The sequence below is a fragment of the Oncorhynchus gorbuscha genome, unplaced genomic scaffold (genome assembly GCF_021184085.1).
Source record: "Oncorhynchus gorbuscha isolate QuinsamMale2020 ecotype Even-year unplaced genomic scaffold, OgorEven_v1.0 Un_scaffold_2725, whole genome shotgun sequence".
Classification (NCBI taxonomy): domain Eukaryota; kingdom Metazoa; phylum Chordata; class Actinopteri; order Salmoniformes; family Salmonidae; genus Oncorhynchus; species Oncorhynchus gorbuscha.
In genome coordinates, this window is record NW_025747159.1 from 184 (window position 1) to 26,399 (window position 26,216).

The window sequence follows — 26,216 nt, forward strand, 5'->3', positions numbered from 1 at the left end:
GCTAATGGTTTTCAGTCTCTACTGACTGTTAGAAGGAAGCTAATGGTTTTCAGTCTCTACTGACTGTTAGAAGGAAGCTAATGGTTTCTCTTCTCTACTGACTGTTAGAAGGAAGCTAATGGTTTCTCTTCTCTACTGACTGTTAGAAGGAAGCTAATGGTTTCTCTTCTCTACTGACTGTTAGAAGGAAGCTAATGGTTTCTCTTCTCTACTGACTGTTAGAAGGAAGCTAATGGTTTTCAGTCTACTGACTGTTAGAAGGAAGCTAATGGTTTTCAGTCTCTACTGACTGTTAGAAGGAAGCTAATGGTTTCTCTTCTCTACTGACTGTTAGAAGCTAATGGTTTCTCTTCTCTACTGACTGTTAGAAGCTAATGGTTTCTCTTCTCTACTGACTGTTAGAAGGAAGCTAATGGTTTCTCTTCTCTACTGACTGTTAGAAGGAAGCTAATGGTTTCTCTTCTCTACTGACTGTTAGAAGGAAGCTAATGGTTTCTCTTCTCTACTGACTGTTAGAAGGAAGCTAATGGTTTCTCTTCTACTGACTGTTAGAAGGAAGCTAATGGTTTCTCTTCTCTACTGACTGTTAGAAGGAAGCTAATGGTTTTCAGTCTCTACTGACTGTTAGAAGGAAGCTAATGGTTTTCAGTCTACTGACTGTTAGAAGGAAGCTAATGGTTTCTCTTCTCTACTGACTGTTAGAAGGAAGCTAATGGTTTCTCTTCTCTACTGACTGTTAGAAGGGAAGCTAATGGTTTTCAGTCTCTACTGACTGTTAGAAGGAACTAATGGTTTCTCTTCTCTACTGACTGTTAGAAGGAAGCTAATGGTTTCTCTTCTCTACTGACTGTTAGAAGGAAGCTAATGGTTTCTCTTCTCTACTGACTGTTAGAAGGAAGCTAATGGTTTTCAGTCTCTACTGAGTGTTAGAAGGAAGCTAATGGTTTTCCTTCTCTACTGACTGTTAGAAGGAAGCTAATGTTTTTCCTTCTCTACTGACTGTTAGAAGGAAGCTAATGGTTTCTCTACTGACTGTTAGAAGGAAGCTAATGGTTTCTCTTCTCTACTGACTGTTAGAAGGAAGCTAATGGTTTCCGTCTCTACTGACTGTTAGAAGGAAGCTAATGGTTTTCAGTCTCTACTGACTGTTAGAAGGAAGCTAATGGTTTCTCTTCTCTACTGACTGTTAGAAGGAAGCTAATGGTTTTCCGTCTCTACTGACTGTTAGAAGGAAGCTAATGGTTTCTCTTCTCTACTGACTGTTAGAAGGAAGCTAATGGTTTCTCTTCTCTACTGACTGTTAGAAGGAAGCTAATGGTTTCTCTTCTCTACTGACTGTTAGAAGGAAGCTAATGGTTTTCAGTCTCTACTGACTGTTAGAAGGAAGCTAATGGTTTTCAGTCTCTACTGACTGTTAGAAGGAAGCTAATGGTTTCTCTTCTCTACTGACTGTTAGAAGGAAGCTAATGGTTTCTCTTCTCTACTGACTGTTAGAAGGAAGCTAATGGTTTCTCTTCTCTACTGACTGTTAGAAGGAAGCTAATGGTTTCTCTTCTCTACTGACTGTTAGAAGGAAGCTAATGGTTTCTCTTCTCTACTGACTGTTAGAAGGAAGCTAATGGTTTCTCTTCTACTGACTGTTAGAAGGAAGCTAATGGTTTTCAGTCTCTACTGACTGTTAGAAGGAAGCTAATGGTTTTCAGTCTCTACTGACTGTTAGAAGGAAGCTAATGGTTTCTCTTCTCTACTGACTGTTAGAAGGAAGCTAATGGTTTTCCTTCTCTACTGACTGTTAGAAGGAAGCTAATGGTTTTTCTTCTCTACTGACTGTTAGAAGGAAGCTAATGGTTTTCCTTCTCTACTGACTGTTAGAAGGAAGCTAATGGTTTCTCTTCTCTACTGACTGTTAGAAGTTAATGGTTTTCCGTCTCTGACTGTTAGAAGGAAGCTAATGGTTTCTCTTCTCTACTGACTGTTAGAAGGAAGCTAATGGTTTCCGTCTCTACTGACCGTTAGAAGGAAGCTAATGGTTTTCAGTCTCTACTGACTGTTAGAAGGAAGCTAATGGTTTTCCATCTCTACTGACTGTTAGAAGGAAGCTAATGGTTTCTCTTCTCTACTGACTGTTAGAAGGGAGCTAATGGTTTCTCTTCTCTACTGACTGTTAGAAGCTAATGGTTTCTCTTCTCTACTGACTGTTAGAAGGAAGCTAATGGTTTTCCGTCTCTACTGACTGTTAGAAGGAAGCTAATGGTTTTCCATCTCTACTGACTGTTAGAAGGAAGCTAATGGTTTCTCTTCTCTACTGATTGTTAGAAGGAAGCTAATGGTTTCTCTTCTCTACTGACTGTTAGAAGGAAGCTAATGGTTTTCAGTCTCTACTGACTGTTAGAAGGAAGCTAATGTTTGTCTGTCTCTACTGACTGTTAGAAGGAAGCTAATGGTTTCTCTTCTCTACTGACTGTTAGAAGGAAGCTAATGGTTTTCAGTCTCTACTGACTGTTAGAAGGAAGCTAATGGTTTTCCTTCTCTACTGACTGTTAGAAGGAAGCTAATGGTTTTCAGTCTCTACTGACTGTTAGAAGGAAGCTAATGGTTTCTCTTCTCTACTGACTGTTAGAAGCTAATGGTTTCTCTTCTCTACTGACTGTTAGAAGGAAGCTAATGGTTTCTCTTCTCTACTGACTGTTAGAAGGAAGCTAATGGTTTCTCTACTGACTGTTAGAAGGAAGCTAATGGTTTCTCTACTGACTGTTAGAAGGAAGCTAATGGTTTCTCTTCTCTACTGACTGTTAGAAGGAAGCTAATGGTTTCTCTACTGACTGTTAGAAGGAAGCTAATGGTTTCTCTTCTCTACTGACTGTTAGAAGGAAGCTAATGGTTTTCCGTCTCTACTGACTGTTAGAAGGAAGCTAATGTTTGTCTGTCTCTACTGACTGTTAGAAGGAAGCTAATGGTTTCTCTTCTCTACTGACTGTTAGAAGGAAGCTAATGGTTTCTCTTCTCTACTGACTGTTAGAAGGAAGCTAATGGTTTCTCTTCTCTACTGACTGTTAGAAGGAAGCTAATGGTTTCTCTTCTCTACTGACTGTTAGAAGGAAGCTAATGGTTTTCAGTCTCTACTGACTGTTAGAAGGAAGCTAATGGTTTTCCTTCTCTACTGACTGTTAGAAGGAAGCTAATGTTTTTCCTTCTCTACTGACTGTTAGAAGGAAGCTAATGGTTTCTCTACTGACTGTTAGAAGGAAGCTAATGGTTTCTCTTCTCTACTGACTGTTAGAAGCTAATGGTTTCCGTCTCTACTGACTGTTAGAAGGAAGCTAATGGTTTTCAGTCTCTACTGACTGTTAGAAGGAAGCTAATGGTTTCTCTTCTCTACTGACTGTTAGAAGGAAGCTAATGGTTTCGTCTCTACTGACTGTTAGAAGGAAGCTAATGGTTTCTGTCTCTACTGACTGTTAGAAGGAAGCTAATGGTTTCTCTTCTCTACTGACTGTTAGAAGCTAATGGTTTCTCTTCTCTACTGACTGTTAGAAGGAAGCTAATGGTTTCTCTTCTCTACTGACTGTTAGAAGGAAGCTAGTGGTTTTCCATCTCTACTGACTGTTAGAAGGAAGCTAATGGTTTTCTGTCTCTACTGACTGTTAGAAGGAAGCTAATGGTTTCTCTTCTCTACTGACTGTTAGAAGCTAATGGTTTCTCGTCTCTACTGACTGTTAGAAGGAAGCTAATGGTTTCCGTCTCTACTGACTGTTAGAAGGAAGCTAATGGTTTCTCTTCTCTACTGACTGTTAGAAGGAAGCTAATGGTTTCTCTTCTCTACTGACTGTTAGAAGGAAGCTAATGGTTTCTCTTCTCTACTGACTGTTAGAAGGAAGCTAATGGTTTTCAGTCTCTACTGACTGTTAGAAGGAAGCTAATGGTTTTCAGTCTCTACTGACTGTTAGAAGGAAGCTAATGGTTTCTCTTCTCTACTGACTGTTAGAAGGAAGCTAATGGTTTCTCTTCTCTACTGACTGTTAGAAGGAAGCTAATGGTTTCTCTTCTCTACTGACTGTTAGAAGGAAGCTAATGGTTTCTCTTCTCTACTGACTGTTAGAAGGAAGCTAATGGTTTCTCTTCTCTACTGACTGTTAGAAGGAAGCTAATGGTTTCTCTTCTCTACTGACTGTTAGAAGGAAGCTAATGGTTTTCAGTCTCTACTGACTGTTAGAAGGAAGCTAATGGTTTTCAGTCTCTACTGACTGTTAGAAGGAAGCTAATGGTTTCTCTTCTCTACTGACTGTTAGAAGGAAGCTAATGGTTTTCCTTCTCTACTGACTGTTAGAAGGAAGCTAATGGTTTTTCTTCTCTACTGACTGTTAGAAGGAAGCTAATGGTTTTCCTTCTCTACTGACTGTTAGAAGGAAGCTAATGGTTTCTCTTCTCTACTGACTGTTAGAAGTTAATGGTTTTCCGTCTCTGACTGTTAGAAGGAAGCTAATGGTTTCTCTTCTCTACTGACTGTTAGAAGGAAGCTAATGGTTTCCGTCTCTACTGACCGTTAGAAGGAAGCTAATGGTTTTCAGTCTCTACTGACTGTTAGAAGGAAGCTAATGGTTTTCCATCTCTACTGACTGTTAGAAGGAAGCTAATGGTTTCTCTTCTCTACTGACTGTTAGAAGGAAGCTAATGGTTTCTCTTCTCTACTGACTGTTAGAAGCTAATGGTTTCTCTTCTCTACTGACTGTTAGAAGGAAGCTAATGGTTTTCCGTCTCTACTGACTGTTAGAAGGAAGCTAATGGTTTTCCATCTCTACTGACTGTTAGAAGGAAGCTAATGGTTTCTCTTCTCTACTGATTGTTAGAAGGAAGCTAATGGTTTCTCTTCTCTACTGACTGTTAGAAGGAAGCTAATGGTTTTCAGTCTCTACTGACTGTTAGAAGGAAGCTAATGTTTGTCTGTCTCTACTGACTGTTAGAAGGAAGCTAATGGTTTCTCTTCTCTACTGACTGTTAGAAGGAAGCTAATGGTTTTCAGTCTCTACTGACTGTTAGAAGGAAGCTAATGGTTTTCCTTCTCTACTGACTGTTAGAAGGAAGCTAATGGTTTTCAGTCTCTACTGACTGTTAGAAGGAAGCTAATGGTTTCTCTTCTCTACTGACTGTTAGAAGCTAATGGTTTCTCTTCTCTACTGACTGTTAGAAGGAAGCTAATGGTTTCTCTTCTCTACTGACTGTTAGAAGGAAGCTAATGGTTTCTCTACTGACTGTTAGAAGGAAGCTAATGGTTTCTCTACTGACTGTTAGAAGGAAGCTAATGGTTTCTCTTCTCTACTGACTGTTAGAAGGAAGCTAATGGTTTTCCGTCTCTACTGACTGTTAGAAGGAAGCTAATGTTTGTCTGTCTCTACTGACTGTTAGAAGGAAGCTAATGGTTTCTCTTCTCTACTGACTGTTAGAAGGAAGCTAATGGTTTCTCTTCTCTACTGACTGTTAGAAGGAAGCTAATGGTTTCTCTTCTCTACTGACTGTTAGAAGGAAGCTAATGGTTTCTCTTCTCTACTGACTGTTAGAAGGAAGCTAATGGTTTTCAGTCTCTACTGACTGTTAGAAGGAAGCTAATGGTTTTCCTTCTCTACTGACTGTTAGAAGGAAGCTAATGTTTTCCTTCTCTACTGACTGTTAGAAGGAAGCTAATGGTTTCTCTACTGACTGTTAGAAGGAAGCTAATGGTTTCTCTTCTCTACTGACTGTTAGAAGCTAATGGTTTCCGTCTCTCTGACTGTTAGAAGGAAGCTAATGGTTTTCAGTCTCTACTGACTGTTAGAAGGAAGCTAATGGTTTCTCTTCTCTACTGACTGTTAGAAGGAAGCTAATGGTTTCCGTCTCTACTGACTGTTAGAAGGAAGCTAATGGTTTCTGTCTCTACTGACTGTTAGAAGGAAGCTAATGGTTTCTCTTCTCTACTGACTGTTAGAAGCTAATGGTTTCTCTTCTCTACTGACTGTTAGAAGGAAGCTAATGGTTTCTCTTCTCTACTGACTGTTAGAAGGAAGCTAGTGGTTTTCCATCTCTACTGACTGTTAGAAGGAAGCTAATGGTTTTCTGTCTCTACTGACTGTTAGAAGGAAGCTAATGGTTTCTCTTCTCTACTGACTGTTAGAAGCTAATGGTTTCTCGTCTCTACTGACTGTTAGAAGGAAGCTAATGGTTTCCGTCTCTACTGACTGTTAGAAGGAAGCTAATGGTTTCTCTTCTCTACTGACTGTTAGAAGGAAGCTAATGGTTTTCCATCTCTACTGACTGTTAGAAGGAAGCTAATGGTTTCTCTACTGACTGTTAGAAGGAAGGTAATGGTTTCTCTTCTCTACTGACTGTTAGAAGGAAGCTAATGGTTTCTCTTCTCTACTGACTGTTAGAAGGAAGCTAATGATTTTCCATCTCTACTGACTGTTAGAAGGAAGCTAATGGTTTCTCTACTGACTGTTAGAAGGAAGCTAATGGTTTCTCTTCTCTACTGACTGTTAGAAGGAAGCTAATGGTTTCTCTTCTCTACTGACTGTTAGAAGGAAGCTAATGGTTTTCCATCTCTACTGACTGTTAGAAGGAAGCTAATGGTTTCTCTACTGACTGTTAGAAGGAAGCTAATGGTTTATCTTCTCTACTGACTGTTAGAAGTAAGCTAATGGTTTCTCTACTGACTGTTAGAAGGAAGCTAATGGTTTCTCTACTGACTGTTAGAAGGAAGCTAATGGTTTCTCTACTGACTGTTAGAAGGAAGCTAATGGTTTCTCTACTGACTGTTAGGAGGAAGCTAATGGTTTCTCTTCTCTACTGACTGTTAGAAGGAAGCTAATGGTTTCTCTTCTCTACTGACTGTTAGAAGGAAGCTAATGGTTTCTCTTCTCTACTGACTGTTAGAAGGAAGCTAATGGTTTATCTTCTCTACTGACTGTTAGAAGGAAGCTAATGGTTTTCCGTCTCTACTGACTGTTAGAAGGAAGCTAATGGTTTCTCTTCTCTACTGACTGTTAGAAGCTAATGGTTTTCCGTCTCTACTGACTGTTAGAAGGAAGCTAATGGTTTCTCTTCTCTACTGACTGTTAGAAGGAAGCTAATGGTTTTCCATCTCTACTGACTGTTAGAAGGAAGCTAAAGGTTTCTCTTCTCTACTGACTGTTAGAAGGAAGCTAATGGTTTCTCTACTGACTGTTAGAAGGAAGCTAATGGTTGTCCGTCTCTACTGACTGTTAGAAGCTAATGGTTTCACTTCTCTACTGACTGTTAGAAGGAAGCTAATGGTTTTCCGTCTCTACTGACTGTTAGAAGGAAGCTAATGGTTGTCCGTCTCCACAGTCAGTAGAGAAGGGAAAGGCTGAATGTGAACCTTACCTTTTCTCCAAAATGGAGTCCCGGCTGGTAGTTCCGTTGACAACCTTCTCTCCGACTTCAGGTACAATCCATTTGGCAAACAATATCCATTAAATCCTCAGAGCCCAGTTACTCCACGTTTGTTCACCCACCCAGGTAGTTGTTTCGGTAGATTTAGGCCTTTTGGTGTTGACAATAATATACCCAGAATTGTGTATCCAAAATAATTTATATGTCACAGGTGTCTCTCCTGTGTACTTTGTTCTCTGGTCTGAAAGGTAAAACCATTCACATACCCTGCGCAGGCGTTCTGCCTGTGTGTGCCAGGTGTCCTTGCCCTGGACCATAAAGCAGGTATTCATTACAAGGTGACACAGAGGGGTAGTACACTAAAAAGCAGTCTTATCTCTGGCTTAGACACTCTGCAAATAGAACACTGTCCATACAGATGTACAGTACTGTCCATACAGATGTACAGTACTGTCCATACAGATGTACAGTACTGTCCATACAGATGTACAGTACTGTCCATACAGATGTACAGTACTGTCCATACAGATGTACAGTACTGTCCATACAAATGTACAGTACTGTCCATACAAATGTACAGTACTGTCCATACAAATGTACAGTACTGTCCATACAAATGTACAGTACTGTCCCATACTGTCCAAATGTACAGTACTGTCCATACAAATGTACAGTACTGTCCATACAAATGTACAGTACTGTCCATACAAATGTACAGTACTGTCCATACAAATGTACAGTACTGTCCATACAAATGTACAGTACTGTCCATACAAATGTTCCTAGGCCGTCATTGAAAATAAGAATTTGTTCTTAACTGACTTTCCTAGTTAAATAAAGGTAAAATAAATAAATAAAAACTATAAAGAATTAATGAACATGCACCTGTGGAATAGTTGTTAAGACACTAACAGCTTACAGACGGTAGGCAATTAAGGTCATAGTTATGAAAACTTAGGACACTAAAGAGGCCTTTCTACTGACTCTGAAAAACACCGATCTGCATGAACATGCCTTAGGCATGCTGCAAGGAGGCATGAGGACTGCGGATGTGGCCAGGGCAATACATTGCCATGTCTGTACTGTGAGTCGCCTAAGACAGCGCTACAGAGAGACAGGACGGACAGCTGATCGTCCTTGAAGTGGCAGACCACGTGTAACAACACCTGCACAGGATCGGTACATCCGATTGCGGGAAAGGTACAGGATGGCAACAACACTGCCCGGGTTACACCAGGAACGTACAATCCCTCCATCACTGCTCAGGCTCTCTGCAATAGGCTGAGAGAGGCTGGACTGAGGACTTGTAGGCCTGTTGTAAGGCAGGTCCTCACCAGACATCACCGGCAACAACGTCACCTATGGGCACAAAGCCATCGTCACTGGACCAGACAGGACTGGCAAAAAGTGCTCTTCACCGACTAGTCGCGGTTTTGTCTCACCAGGGGTGATGGTCGGATTTTCGCGTTTATCGTTGAAGGAATGAGCGTTACACCGAGGCCTGTATTCTGGAGCGGGATCGATTTGGAGGTGGAGGGTCCGTCACGGGCTGGGGCGGTGTGTCACGGCATCATCGGACTGAGCTTGTTGTCATTGCAGGCAATCTCAACGCTGTGCGTTACAGGGAAGACATCCTCCTCCCTCATGTGGAACCCTTCCTGCAGGCTCACCCTGACATGACAATGCCACCTGTGATTCTGCTCGCTCTGTGCGTGATTTCCTGCAAGACAGGAATGTCAGTGTTCTGCCACGGCCAGCGAAGAGCCCATACGCCGCAGAAATGTCCAGGAACTTGCAGGTGCCTTGGTGGAAGAGTGGGGTAACATCTCACAGCAAGAACTAGCAAATCTGGTGCAGTCCACGAGGAGGAGATGCACTGCAGTACATAATGCAGCTGGTGGCCACACCAGATACTTACTGTTACTTTTAATTTTAACCCCTTTGTTCAGGGACACATTATTACATTTGTTAGTCACATGTCTGTGGAACTTGTTCAGTTTATGTCTCAGTTGTTGAATCTTGTTATGTTCATTCAAATATTTACACATGCTAAGTTTGCTGAAAGTAAACACAGTTGACATGACAATGCTACCAGCCAGAGGATGTTTCTTTTGCTGAGTTGATGATAAACAGAGAGTAGCAGCAGCGTAAAAGAGGGGTTGGTGGGTGGGCACAATGCAAATAGTCCGGCTTGGCATTTGATTACATGTTCATGAGTCTTATGGCTTGGGGGTAAAAGGCTGTTGAGAAGCCTTTTTGTTCTAGACTTGGCACTCCGGTACCGCTTGCCATGCGATAGTAGAGAGAACAGTCTATGACTGGGGTGGCTGGGGTCTTTGACAATTTTTAGGGCCTTCCTCTGACACCGCCTATTATATCGGTCCTGGATGGCAGGCAGCTTAGCCCCAGTGATGTACTGGGCAGTACGCACTACCCTCGCTACTGCCTTGCGGTCGGAGGCCAAGCAGTTGCCGTACCAGGCAATTATGCAACCAGTTGCAGCTGTAGAACCTTGAAGATCTGAGGACCCATACCAAATCTTTTCGTTTCCTGAGGGGAATAGGCTTTGTCGTGTCCTCTTCAAGACTGTCTATTCCCTAGACCAGTGGTTCCTATTCCCTAGACCAGTGGTTCCTATTCCCTAGACCAGTGGTTCCTATTCCCTAGACCAGTGGTTCCTATTCCCTAGAGCAGTGGTTCCTATTCCCTAGACCAGTGGTTCCTATTCTCTAGAGCAGTGGTTCCTATTCCCTAGACCAGTGGTTCCTATTCCCTAGACCAGTGGTTCCTATTCCCTAGACCAGTGGTTCCTATTCCCTAGACCAGTGGTTCCTATTCCCTAGACCAGTGGTGCCCATCCAGGGCTACTAGGATCCCTAGGGGGAACTTGGCCTATCCACAGGGGGTACATGAGAAGGCTCATGATGAGACCATAGGGTTACTGCTAAAAAGCACACGAGTGGGTACTACAGATGTACTCTGGGAAGAGCAAAATTTCGTTGGTGGTACAGTAACCGAAAAAGGTTGGGAACCACTGCCCTATAGAGTGCACTACTGTTGACCAGAGCCCAACATGCATGTACCCTAGTCAAAAGTAGTGTACTATATAGGGAATAGGGCTCTGGTCTAAAGTAGTGCACTATATAAGGAATAGGGCTCAGGTCTAAAGTAGTGCACTATATAGGGAATAGGGCTCTGGTCTAAAGTAGTGTACTATATAGGGAATAGGGCTCTGGTCTAAAGTAGTACACTATATAGGGAAAAGGGCTCTGGTCTAAAGTAGTGCACTATATAGGGAATAGGGCTCTGGTCTAAAGTAGTGCACTATATAGGGAATAGGTTACCATTTGTGATGCACAACATGGGTATTGAACCAGGAAGTATTTTATATGCAGTATAATTGTGTTCAGTCCAAGATAATAAAGTTTATAGTGTTGAATCTATACTGCAGAGGAGGCTGGTGGGAGGAGATATAGGAGTGTTGAATCTATACTGCAGAGGAGGCTGGTGGGAGGAGATATAAGAGTGTTGAATCTATACTGCAGAGGAGGCTGGTGGGAGGAGATATAAGAGTGTTGAATCTATACTGCAGAGGAGGCTGGTGGGAGGAGATATAGGAGTGTTGAATCTATACTGCAGAGGAGGCTGGTGGGAGGAGATATAAGAGTGTTGAATCTATACTGCAGAGGAGGCTGGTGGGAGGAGATATAAGAGTGTTGAATCTATACTGCAGAGGAGGCTGGTGGGAGGAGATATAGGAGTGTTGAATCTATACTGCAGAGGAGGCTGGTGGGAGGAGATATAAGAGTGTTGAATCTATACTGCAGAGGAGGCTGGTGGAAGGAGATATAGGAGTGTTGAATCTATACTGCAGAGGAGGCTGGTGGGAGGAGATATAAGAGTGTTGAATCTATACTGCAGAGGAGGCTGGTGGAAGGAGATATAGGAGTGTTGAATCTATACTGCAGAGGAGGCTGGTGGGAGGAGATATAGGAGTGTTGAATCTATACTGATGAACTCTGTGATTGTGAAAGAAGACAACAAATTGACATTTTTAAATGCAGTAGAATTACAAAACATATTGAAACAGTAACATCGTCAAAACTACTGTATTGAAAGGACGTCATTTCACCAAGATTTACAATCCAGTTGAAAGCCCAGAGACGTGGCAGGAAGAAGAACCATTAACAGGAAGTTAAGTTGCCCTACTTTTATAAGACAACGCTTGGACAACGTGCAGAATGTACTGAACAATGTACAGATCTATTTTTATTACGCAGTAGAATTGTGTCCTGACAATTTTACCCTTAAATGTGTCATCACATGTAGACTGACTGAGTGTGTTTGGGACAACAGACTTCATGTTCACAGAGACACGTTGGTTCCAGAGGTATACCATTTTTTATTCAGTGTGTTCCAGAAAGGCACTAAAATAAATTGAGGAAAGCTTGGAGATGGAATGTTAACAGAGGACTTGGAGGGATGGAAGGATGGAAAACCAGGAGAAGGTATATAGATTGGAACGTTCACAGACCACACACACGCACACACACCACACGTACACACACCACAACGACACACACACACACCACACGTACACACACACACATGACGACACAGCTACATACTTCTAACTAAAGGGTTGGTAAAGAACTAAAAAGCCAGAGAGAATGTTCTTCATCATCATCATCGATGTGTTTTCTAAACCCTTCAAAACATTTGTCCAGATTCTTCTAAAGTCCTTGTATTGGACAGAACCCAACAGAATCCTCCTCCTCATGTTCTGCTCCCAAATGGCACCTAATTCTCTACATCACGGGTCCCAAACATACGGGGCGGGGCGTCTGAGTATCACGGGACCTTCCGATCTAAAATGAAGCGTCACTCCGCAATGCATTAGGCTAGAAACAAGTAGTAAAATGACAAAGAGGAAGACGCGACTCGGATGCACATGGGGAATGTATTTGCTTTGTCTCTATGACATCGAGAAGCTGAGCTTACGACCTTCTAAAGTCGAGGAGTCAAAAGAAATTGGACTTCGCTTGCGGAGTAATCTTATACAATGTGTGACTCCGTCGCTATCAATTGATCGAATCACTTCCTGTAAAATAGAATTTGCATAATTAAATTGAATCACTTCCTGTAAAATATAATTTGCATAATTAAATTGAAGGTTCATATAAATTATCGTAATAAAACATTTGGTAGCGGAAAACATTTGGGGAAATCAGGTCTGGACTATTTATTTCTATTATTATTGTTGATATCATCATCATCATCATCATCATCATCATCATGGGGGCTCCTGAGTGGCGCAGCTGTTTAAGGCACTGCATCTCAGTGCTACAGGAATCACTACAGACCCTGGTTCGATTCCAGGCTGTATCACAACCAGGCGTGATTGGGAGTACCATAGGGTGGAGCACAATTGGCCCCGCGTCGTCAGGCGTCGTCAGTGTTAGGGGGGTTTGGCCTTGGTAGGCCGTCATTGTAAATAAGAATTTGTTCTTAACTGACTTGCCAAGTTAAATAAAAGGTTAAATAAATCGCCTCCCTAAAACAAGTCATGAGACATTTTCCTAGGTCCCTCAAATGAAACAAAATGAAGCTGGTGTTGTATTTAACAAAGGCAATCTCAATAAAAAATAATGAAGCACGTTTGGGAACCCCTGCTGTGCATACTGCACCACTACAGTAGTTAACTATATAGGGAATAGGGTGCCATTTGTGACTCAGCCTTGTAGTGTGGACAGAAGAGCTCATTCAGCGTTTCTTACATGTAATAACGGAGTCAAGTTACATACAGCAGCGTGGTCGTCACCATAGTTACGGTCCTCTGGTTTTAAATACGGACTGGAGATAGATGGATAGAATAACCACAGATGGCTGGATGGACGGAGCGCCTCGATTTACACTTGTCTTGTGTCCCAAATGGCACCCTAATTCCATATTTAGTGCACTACTTTTGACCAGGGCTCATAGGGGCCACAAGTCGTGCACTACAGTGAACAGGGTGCCATTTTGGAAGCAACCGTTGGGTTTAGAGCACTTCCTCTCTGTTCCAATATGCATTCTAGCAGACCAATCAGAATGACAAGCAAAGGTCATGTTCCAGACAGACTGACTGAACTACCAATCCCCTTACATCCTGAATAACTACTCACTGTTATTGGTAGATCAGTCAGTCTGAACTACCAATCCCCTTCCTGATTAACTACTCACTTACCAATCCCCTTACATCCTAAATAACTACTCACTGTTATTGGTAGACCAGTCAGTCTGAACTACCAATCCCCTTCCTGATTAACTACTCACTTACCAATCCCCTTACATCCTAAATAACTACTCACTGTTATTGGTAGACCAGTCAGTCTGAACTACCAATCCCCTTCCTGATTAACTACTCACTTACCAATCCCCTTACATCCTAAATAACTACTCACTGTTATTGGTAGATCAGTCAGTCTGAACTACCAATCCCCTTCCTAAATAACTACTCAGTGTTATTGGTAGATCAGTCAGTCTGAACTACCAATCCCCTTCCTGATTAACTACTCACTTACCAATCCCCTTACATCCTGAATAACTACTCAGTGTTATTGGTAGACCAGTCAGGATGTAAGGGGCATGCATTTTAAGTCATATACTTGTTGGTATTGAAGACAGAGGATGGGACGACTCTCCTGAAATGACATGTGATTGGATGAGATATTGGAAGGGGTGGCGATGAGGAGCGTTGGGGGCGGTCCTTCTTCCTTCTGAGAGCCAGGAGGGTAGGATGATTGGAGAGCTATCCTGTCCGTCACGGGAGTGCATCTGATGATAGGTTGAGATTCAGACACGCATCCCTCTGTTCTGTATCGTGATTGGTTGGTCACAGTTCCTCCTTGTAGTAGCCCAGCTTAGCAAAACTCATCTCTTTCCTCAACTGCATCACTTCCCAGAACATCTGTTCTGCTAGAGTACAGGAAAGGAGATAGAGGGAGCAAAGGAGATAGAGGGAGCAAAGGAGATAGAGGGAGCAAAGGAGATAGAGGGAGCAAAGGAGATAGAGGGAGCAAAGGAGATAGAGGGAGCAAAGGAGATAGAGGGAGCAAAGGAGATAGAGGGAGCAAAGGAGATAGAGGGAGCAAAGGAGATAGAGGGAGCAAAGGAGATAGAGGGAGCAAAGGAGATAGAGGGAGCAAAGGAGATAGAGGGAGCAAAGGAGATAGAGGGAGCAAAGGAGATAGAGGGAGGAAAGGAAGATCGGACAGAAGAGGGCATAAACATTATAACACATTCTGACTATACTGTAGGGACATTATAACACATTATAACACATTCTGACTATACTGTAGAGACATTATAACACATTATAACACATTCTGACTATACTGTAGGGACATTATAACACATTCTGACTATACTGTAGGGACATTATAACACATTATAACACATTATGACTATACTGTAGGGACATTATAACACATTCTGACTATACTGTAGAGACATTATAACACATTATAACACATTATGACTATACTGTAGAGACATTATAACACATTATAACACATTATAACACATTATAACACATTATAACACATTCTGACTATACTGTAGAGACATTATAACACATTATAACACATTATGACTATACTGTAGAGACATTATAACACATTATAACACATTATAACACATTATAACACATTATGACTATACTGTAGGGACATTATAACACATTATAACACATTATAACACATTATAACACATTATGACTATACTGTAGAGACATTATAACACATAACACATTCTGACTATACTGTAGGGACATTATAACACATTATAACACATTCTGACTATACTGTAGGGACATTATAACACATTATAACACATTATAACACATAACACATTCTGACTATACTGTAGGGACATTATAACACATTCTGACTATACTGTAGGGACATTATAACACATTATAACACATGACTATACTGTAGAGACATTATAACACATTATAACACATTATAACACATTATAACACATTATAACACATTATAACACATTATAACACATTCTGACTATACTGTAGGGACATTATAACACATTATAACACATTATAACACATTATAACACATTCTGACTATACTGTAGGGACATTTAACACATTATAACACATTCTGACTATACTGTAGGGACATTATAACACATTACAACACATTCTGACTATACTGTAGAGACATTATAACACATTATAACACATTCTGACTATACTGTAGAGACATTATAACACATTATAACACATTCTGACTATACTGTAGAGACATTATAACACATTATAACACATTCTGACTATACTGTAGGGACATTATAACACATTACAACACATTCTGACTATACTGTAGGGACATTATAACACATTATAACACATTCTGACTATACTGTAGGGACATTATAACACATTACAACACATTCTGACTATACTGTAGAGACATTATAACACATTATAACACATTCTGACTATACTGTAGGGACATTATAACACATTACAACACATTCTGACTATACTGTAGGGACATTATAACACATTATAACACATTCTGACTATACTGTAGAGACATTATAACACATTATAACACATTATAACACATTATAACACATTATAACACATTCTGACTATACTGTAGAGACATTATAACACATTATAACACATTATGACTATACTGTAGAGACATTATAACACATTATAACACATTATAACACATTATAACACATTATGACTATACTGTAGGGACATTATAACACATTATAACACATTATAACACATTATAACACATTATGACTATACTGTAGAGACATTATAACACATAACACATTCTGACTATACTGTAGGGACATTATAACACATTATAACACATTCTGACTATACTGTAGGGACATTATAAACACATTATAACACATTATAACACATAACACATTCTGACTATACTGTAGGGACATTATAACACATTCTGACTATACTGTAGGGACATTATAACACATTATAACACATGACTATACTGTAGAGACATTATAACACATTATAACACATTATAACACATTATAACACATTATAACACATTATAACACATTATAACACATTCTGACTATACTGTAGGGACATTATAACACATTATAACACATTATAACACATTATAACACATTCTGACTATACTGTAGGGACATTTAACACATTATAACACATTCTGACTATACTGTAGGGACATTATAACACATTACAACACATTCTGACTATACTGTAGAGACATTATAACACATTATAACACATTCTGACTATACTGTAGAGACATTATAACACATTATAACACATTCTGACTATACTGTAGAGACATTATAACACATTATAACACATTCTGACTATACTGTAGGGACATTATAACACATTACAACACATTCTGACTATACTGTAGGGACATTATAACACATTATAACACATTCTGACTATACTGTAGGGACATTATAACACATTACAACACATTCTGACTATACTGTAGAGACATTATAACACATTATAACACATTCTGACTATACTGTAGGGACATTATAACACATTACAACACATTCTGACTATACTGTAGGGACATTATAACACATTATAACACATTCTGACTATACTGTAGAGACATTATAACACATTATAACACATTATAACACATTATAACACATTATAACACATTATAACACATTATAACACATTCTGACTATACTGTAGGGACATTTTACAACATTATAACACATTCTGACTATACTGTAGGGACATTATAACACATTACAACACATTCTGACTATACTGTAGAGACATTATAACACATTATAACACATTCTGACTATACTGTAGGGACATTATAACACATTACAACACATTCTGACTATACTGTAGGGACATTATAACACATTATAACACATTCTGACTATACTGTAGGGACATTATAACACATTACAACACATTCTGACTATACTGTAGGGACATTATAACACATTATAACACATTCTGACTATACTGTAGAGACATTATAACACATTCTGACTATACTGTAGAGACATTATAACACATTCTGACTATACTGTAGAGACATTATAACACATTATAACACATTATGACTATACTGTAGAGACATTATAACACATTATAACACATTCTGACTATACTGTAGGGACATTATAACACATTCTGACTATACTGTAGAGACATTATAACACATTATAACACATTATGACTATACTGTAGGGACATTATAACACATTATAACACATTCTGACTATACTGTAGAGACATTATAACACATTCTGACTATACTGTAGGGACATTATAACACATTCTGACTATACTGTAGAGACATTATAACACATTATAACACATTATGACTATACTGTAGAGACATTATAACACATTATAACACATTCTGACTATACTGTAGAGACATTATAACACATTATAACACATTCTGACTATACTGTAGAGACATTATAACACATTATAACACATTATAACACATTATAACACATTCTGACTATACTGTAGGGACATTATAACACATTATAACACATTCTGACTATACTGTAGGGACATTATAACACATTATAACACATTCTGACTATACTGTAGGGACATTATAACACATTATAACACATTCTGACTATACTGTAGGGACATTATAACACATTACAACACATTCTGACTATACTGTAGGGACATTATAACACATTATAACACATTATAACACATTATAACACATTATAACACATTCTGACTATACTGTAGAGACATTATAACACATTATAACACATTATGACTATACTGTAGAGACATTATAACACATTATAACACATTATAACACATTATAACACATTATAACACATTCTGACTATACTGTAGGGACATTATAACACATTATAACACATTCTGACTATACTGTAGGGACATTATAACACATTATAACACATTCTGACTATACTGTAGGGACATTATAACACATTACAACACATTCTGACTATACTGTAGGGACATTATAACACATTATAACACATTATAACACATTATAACACATTCTGACTATACTGTAGAGACATTATAACACATTATAACACATTCTGACTATACTGTAGGGACATTATAACACATTATAACACATGCTGACTATACTGTAGAGACATTATAACACATTATAACACATTATGACTATACTGTAGAGACATTATAACACATTATAACACATTATGACTATACTGTAGAGACATTATAACACATTATAACACATTCTGACTATACTGTAGGGACATTATAACACATTATAACACATTCTGACTATACTGTAGGGACATTATAACACATTATGACTATACTGTAGAGACATTATAACACATTATAACACATTATAACACATTCTGACTATACTGTAGAGACATTATAACACATTATAACACATTCTGACTATACTGTAGGGACATTATAACACATTATGACTATACTGTAGAGACATAACACATTATAACACATTATAACACATTCTGACTATACTGTAGGGACATTATAACACATTCTGACTATACTGTAGGGACATTATAACACATTCTGACTATACTGTAGAGACATAACACATTATAACACATTATAACACATTCTGACTATACTGTAGGGACATTATAACACATTATAACACATTCTGACTATACTGTAGGGACATTATAACACATTATAACACATTATAACACATTACAACACATTCTGACTATACTGTAGGGACATTATAACACATTATAACACATTCTGACTATACTGTAGGGACATTATAACACATTCTGACTATACTGTAGGGACATTATAACACATTATAACACATTCTGACTATACTGTAGGGACATTATAACACATTATAACACATTCTGACTATACTGTAGGGACATTATAACACATTATAACACATTATAACACATTATAACACATTATGACTATACTGTAGGGACATTATAACACATTATAACACATTCTGACTATACTGTAGAGACATTATAACACATTATAACACATTCTGACTATACTGTAGGGACATTATAACACATTATAACACATTCTGACTATACTGTAGAGACATTATAACACATTATAACACATTCTGACTATACTGTAGGGACATTATAACACATTATAACACATTCTGACTATACTGTAGAGACATTATAACACATTATAACACATTCTGACTATACTGTAGGGACATTATAACACATTCTGACTATACTGTAGGGACATTATAACACATTATAACACATGACTATACTGTAGAGACATTATAACACATTATAACACATTCTGACTATACTGTAGAGACATTATAACACATTATAACACATTATGACTATACTGTAGAGACATTATAACACATTATAACACATTATAACACATAACACATTATAACACATTCTGACTATACTGTAGGGACATTATAACACATTATAACACATTATAACACATTATAACACATTCTGACTATACTGTAGGGACATTATAACACATTATAACACATTCTGACTATACTGTAGGGACATTATAACACATTACAACACATTCTGACTATACTGTAGAGACATTATAACACATTATAACACATTCTGACTATACTGTAGAGACATTATAACACATTATAACACATTCTGACTATACTGTAGAGACATTATAACACATTATAACACATTCTGACTATACTGTAGGGACATTATAACACATTACAACACATTCTGACTATACTGTAGGGACATTATAACACATTATAACACATTCTGACTATACTGTAGGGACATTATAACACATTACAACACATTCTGACTATACTGTAGAGACATTATAACACATTATAACACATTCTGACTATACTGTAGAGACATTATAACACATTATAACACATTCTGACTATACTGTAGGGACATTATAACACATTACAACACATTCTGACTATACTGTAGAGACATTATAACACATTATAACACATTCTGACTATACTGTAGGGACATTATAACACATTATAACACATTCTGACTATACTGTAGAGACATTATAACACATTATAACACATTCTGACTATACTGTAGGGACATTATAACACATTCTGACTATACTGTAGGGACATTATAACACATTATAACACATGACTATACTGTAGAGACATTATAACACATTATAACACATTCTGACTATACTGTAGAGACATTATAACACATTATAACACATTATGACTATACTGTAGAGACATTATAACACATTATAACACATTATAACACATTATAACACATTATAACACATTCTGACTATACTGTAGGGACATTATAACACATTATAACACATTATAACACATTATAACACATTCTGACTATACTGTAGGGACATTATAACACATTATAACACATTCTGACTATACTGTAGGGACATTATAACACATTACAACACATTCTGACTATACTGTAGAGACATTATAACACATTATAACACATTCTGACTATACTGTAGAGACATTATAACACATTATAACACATTCTGACTATACTGTAGAGACATTATAACACATTATAACACATTCTGACTATACTGTAGGGACATTATAACACATTACAACACATTCTGACTATACTGTAGGGACATTATAACACATTATAACACATTCTGACTATACTGTAGGGACATTATAACACATTACAACACATTCTGACTATACTGTAGAGACATTATAACACATTATAACACATTCTGACTATACTGTAGAGACATTATAACACATTATAACACATTCTGACTATACTGTAGGGACATTATAACACATTACAACACATTCTGACTATACTGTAGGGACATTATAACACATTATAACACATTCTGACTATACTGTAGAGACATTATAACACATTATAACACATTATAACACATTCTGACTATACTGTAGGGACATTATAACACATTATAACACATTCTGACTATACTGTAGGGACATTATAACACATTACAACACATTCTGACTATACTGTAGAGACATTATAACACATTATAACACATTCTGACTATACTGTAGGGACATTATAACACATTACAACACATTCTGACTATACTGTAGGGACATTATAACACATTATAACACATTCTGACTATACTGTAGGGACATTATAACACATTACAACACATTCTGACTATACTGTAGGGACATTATAACACATTATAACACATTCTGACTATACTGTAGGGACATTATAACACATTATAACACATTCTGACTATACTGTAGGGACATTATAACACATTCTGACTATACTGTAGAGACATTATAACACATTCTGACTATACTGTAGGGACATTATAACACATTCTGACTATACTGTAGAGACATTATAACACATTATAACACATTCTGACTATACTGTAGGGACATTATAACACATTCTGACTATACTGTAGAGACATTATAACACATTATAACACATTATGACTATACTGTAGGGACATTATAACACATTATAACACATTCTGACTATACTGTAGAGACATTATAACACATTCTGACTATACTGTAGGGACATTATAACACATTATAACACATTATAACACATTATAACACATTATAACACATTCTGACTATACTGTAGAGACATTATAACACATTATAACACATTATGACTATACTGTAGAGACATTATAACACATTATAACACATTATGACTATACTGTAGAGACATTATAACACATTATAACACATTCTGACTATACTGTAGAGACATTATAACACATTATAACACATTCTGACTATACTGTAGAGACATTATAACACATTATAACACATTATGACTATACTGTAGGGACATTATAACACATTATAACACATTCTGACTATACTGTAGGGACATTATAACACATTATAACACATTCTGACTATACTGTAGGGACATTATAACACATTATAACACATTCTGACTATACTGTAGAGACATTATAACACATTATAACACATTCTGACTATACTGTAGAGACATTATAACACATTATGACTATACTGTAGAGACATTATAACACATTATGACTATACTGTAGAGACATTATAACACATTATGACTATACTGTAGAGACATTATAACACATTCTGACTATACTGTAGAGACATTATAACACATTATGACTATACTGTAGAGACATTATAACACATTATGACTATACTGTAGAGACATTATAACACATTATAACACATTATGACTATACTGTAGAGACATTATAACACATTCTGACTATACTGTAGGGACATTATAACACATTCTGACTATACTGTAGAGACATTATAACACATTATAACACATTCTGACTATACTGTAGGGACATTATAACACATTATAACACATTATAACACATTATAACACATTCTGACTATACTGTAGAGACATTATAACACATTCTGACTATACTGTAGAGACATAACACATTCTGACTATACTTTCGGGACATAGTCAGCATGACAACTGGAGACTAAAGACTGCCAGTACGGCTACTGTTGTAGATTGTGAGAATCCTATAAACGACAAAATGCTAGAACAGCCATTCCATGGCTACGTTAAAAACATCATCGCTTGGCTCCGAACTCGTCTCCTCTATTGAAAAACAATGGCGTTCTTGTGCTAGTCGGTAACCTTGAGGAGACTTCTCTAAATGAGCTGTGTGACTGATGAGCCTCCACCCTCTACGGTAATGGACATAGAAATAGAATCAGAATGTTGAGGTGAATGGGGAATTCCCCATTCTAGGTATTCCATTTCTATGCTGATAGGATTCCACCATGTCAGATAGCTGCTGAGTTAGCAGGATCTACAGCCCCACTGGGTCCATAAGAAACACTACTCAACATGACTTATTCATATGTACTGTGGTTTCCTGATAGCACGTCCATCCATGGGATCCATCCAAAGCTTCACATTAGCTGAAACCACTAAAGACAAAGTGTATTCACATGTGACTGTAGGCAAAACAACATGGCTGCAGCGTCACAGGAAATGCACTGCTAGCCGATCTCACCGTCCTGCAGCTTGACCAGCCCTTGGTGGATGTAGCGGATGTAGGTAAAGAAGTTACAAACTGACGTGATCTGGAGAGAGAGAGAGAGGGAGAGATCAAGGTTAAATGTCTAGACTGGTGAACATGAATCCTTTTCTTATGCAGGGAATTAGACGTTGATAAAACAGAGTGCTGTGGACGTCGTAGGGGATTACAGGTTGATAAATGAGAGTGCTGTAGACGTCGTAGGGGATTACAGGTTGATAAATGAGAGTGCTGTAGACGTCGTAGGGGATTACAGGTTGATAAATGAGAGTGCTGTAGACGTCGTAGGGGATTACAGGTTGATAAATGAGAGTGCTGTAGACGTCGTAGGGGATTACAGGTTGATAAATGAGAGTGCTGTAGACGTCGTAGGGGATTACAGGTTGATAAATGAGAGTGCTGTAGACGTCGTAGGGGATTACAGGTTGATAAATGAGAGGGCTGTAGACGTCGTAGGGGATTACAGGTTGATAAATGAGAGGGCTGTAGACGTCTCTGGATAAGAGCGTCTGCTAAATGACTTAAATGTAAATGTAATGTAAATGTCGTAGGGGATTACAGGTTGATAAATGAGAGTGCTGTAGACGTCGTAGGGGATTACAGGTTGATAAATGAGAGTGCTGTAGACGTCGTAGGGGATTACAGGTTGATAAATGAGAGTGCTGTAGACGTCGTAGGGGATTACAGGTTGATAAATGAGAGTGCTGTAGACGTCGTAGGGGATTACAGGTTGATAAATGAGAGTGCTGTAGACGTCGTAGGGGATTACAGGTTGATAAATGAGAGGGCTGTAGACGTCGTAGGGGATTACAGGTTGATAAATGAGAGGGCTGTAGACGTCTCTGGATAAGAGCGTCTGCTAAATGACTTAAATGTAAATGTAATGTAAATGTCGTAGGGGATTACAGGTTGATAAATGAGAGTGCTGTAGACGTCGTAGGGGATTACAGGTTGATAAATGAGAGTGCTGTAGACGTCGTAGGGGATTACAGGTTGATAAATGAGAGGGCTGTAGACGTCGTAGGGGATTACAGGTTGATAAATGAGAGGGCTGTAGACGTCGTAGGGGATTACAGGTTGATAAATGAGAGGGCTGTAGACGTCGTAGGGGATTACAGGTTGATAAATGAGAGGGCTGTAGACGTCGTAGGGGATTACAGGTTGATAAATGAGAGGGCTGTAGACGTCGTAGGGGATTACAGGTTGATAAATGAGAGGGCTGTAGACGTCGTAGGGGATTACAGGTTGATAAATGAGAGTGCTGTAGACGTCGTAGGGGATTACAGGTTGATAAATGAGAGGGCTGTAGACGTCGTAGGGGATTACAGGTTGATAAATGAGAGGGCTGTAGACGTCGTAGGGGATTACACGTTGATAAATGAGAGTGCTGTAGACGTCGTAGGGGATTACAGGTTGATAAATGAGAAGGCTGTAGACGTGGTAAAACTCACCCGATAACGACAGAAAGGAGACACGTAGTAATAGTTGCTGGAATCACCAAACTTGATTCTGTGCTTGCAGGTTTTGGTCTGGCCACTAAGGGCACACTTTCTGTGAGGAGAGACAAGAAACAGAGAGACAGTGGTAAGAAAGACCATTCTGAAACCAAGTGGTAAGAAAGAGGCCCAGTATTGCCCTGAAAACAGCTGAATTTCTAATCACCTAAAGCTCAACATCACAGCACATTGAGAGACCAGGCCTGGTCAGCCTAACTGGACTGATCATGTTTAAGGAATAGAAAGAGAGCGAGGGGGAGACACACACAGAGCGAGGGGGAGAGAGGCACACACAGAGCGAGGGGGAGAGACACAGAGCGAGGGGGAGAGACACAGAGCGAGGGGGAGAGACACACAGAGCGAGGGGGAGAGACACACAGAGCGAGGGGGAGAGACACACAGAGCGAGGGGGAGAGACACACAGAGCGAGGGGGAGAGAGACACAGAGCGAGGGGGAGAGAGACACAGAGCGAGGGGGAGAGAGACACAGAGCGAGGGGGGAGAGACACACAGAGCGAGGGGGAGAGACACACAGAGCGAGGGGGAGAGAGACACAGAGCGAGGGGGAGAGAGACACAGAGCGAGGGGGAGAGAGACACAGAGCGAGGGGGAGAGACACACAGAGCGAGGGGGAGAGACACACAGAGCGAGGGGGAGAGACACACAGAGCGAGAGAGAGACACATCGAGGAAGAATGAAAGAAATGGTGAGAGAGCAGGGTGGAACCAGAATGAATGAGGTCTTTGGGTAAACACATTGTATTCCCTTCACACAGACAGGGAACCACTGAGAACAAAAACATCATTCCCCCAATTCTCTCTTCTTCCTCCCAACTTGAACAAATAATCTCCTTTAACATTTACATTTAAGTCATTTAGCAGACGCTCTTATCCAGAGCGACTTTAATCCACCCAATATTCTAACCAAGGTCAGAGACATTATCAGGAAGTCAATTGTCAGCGGGGGATTCTGATTGGTCACGGTTGGGTGAGGAAGGAGGATAGCAGTTTCAGTACATTGTAATCTCCCCTAGGATTCTAGAGAGATGATTACTGATTCATATTGTAGACAGAGCAGAAGGAGAGCATATTAAACACAGACATGGAGATACACTATTATTCAAAAGTATGTGGACAGCCCTTCAAAATCAGTGGATTCGGCTATTTCTACCTCACCCGTTGCTGACAGGTGTAGAAAACTGAGCACACCGCCATGCGATCTCCATAGACAAACATTAG

The 26,216-nt window shown here is 38.9% G+C and overlaps 1 protein-coding gene and 1 long non-coding RNA gene across 6 annotated transcripts in view; both read right to left on the reverse strand.

The window, feature by feature from the left end:
• Window positions 1-11,765: 11,765 nt before the first annotated feature.
• LOC124026393 lies at window positions 11,766-14,098 on the reverse strand. Its single transcript, XR_006837286.1, has 2 exons — window positions 13,943-14,098; window positions 11,766-13,574 (listed from the first exon to the last, which is right to left on the reverse strand). It is a non-coding gene; the product is annotated as an uncharacterized LOC124026393 (long non-coding RNA).
• Window positions 14,099-14,100: 2 nt separating this feature from the next.
• LOC124026392 (rab-3A-interacting protein-like) overlaps window positions 14,101-26,216 on the reverse strand; it is a 44,837-nt gene continuing 32,721 nt past the window's right edge. For 2 of the 5 annotated variants that reach the window (XM_046339421.1, XM_046339416.1), the window contains 3 exons: window positions 24,934-25,033; window positions 23,459-23,528; window positions 14,107-14,340 (listed from right to left, as the gene is read on the reverse strand). In XM_046339421.1, the coding sequence (XP_046195377.1) occupies window positions 14,258-14,340; window positions 23,459-23,528; window positions 24,934-25,033 (253 nt within the window). In that variant the 3' untranslated portion in view covers window positions 14,107-14,257. Of the gene's footprint in view, window positions 14,341-23,458; window positions 23,529-24,933; window positions 25,034-26,216 lie in introns of all 5 variants that reach the window. The other 3 variants (XM_046339419.1, XM_046339417.1, XM_046339418.1) reach the window with 3 other exon arrangements.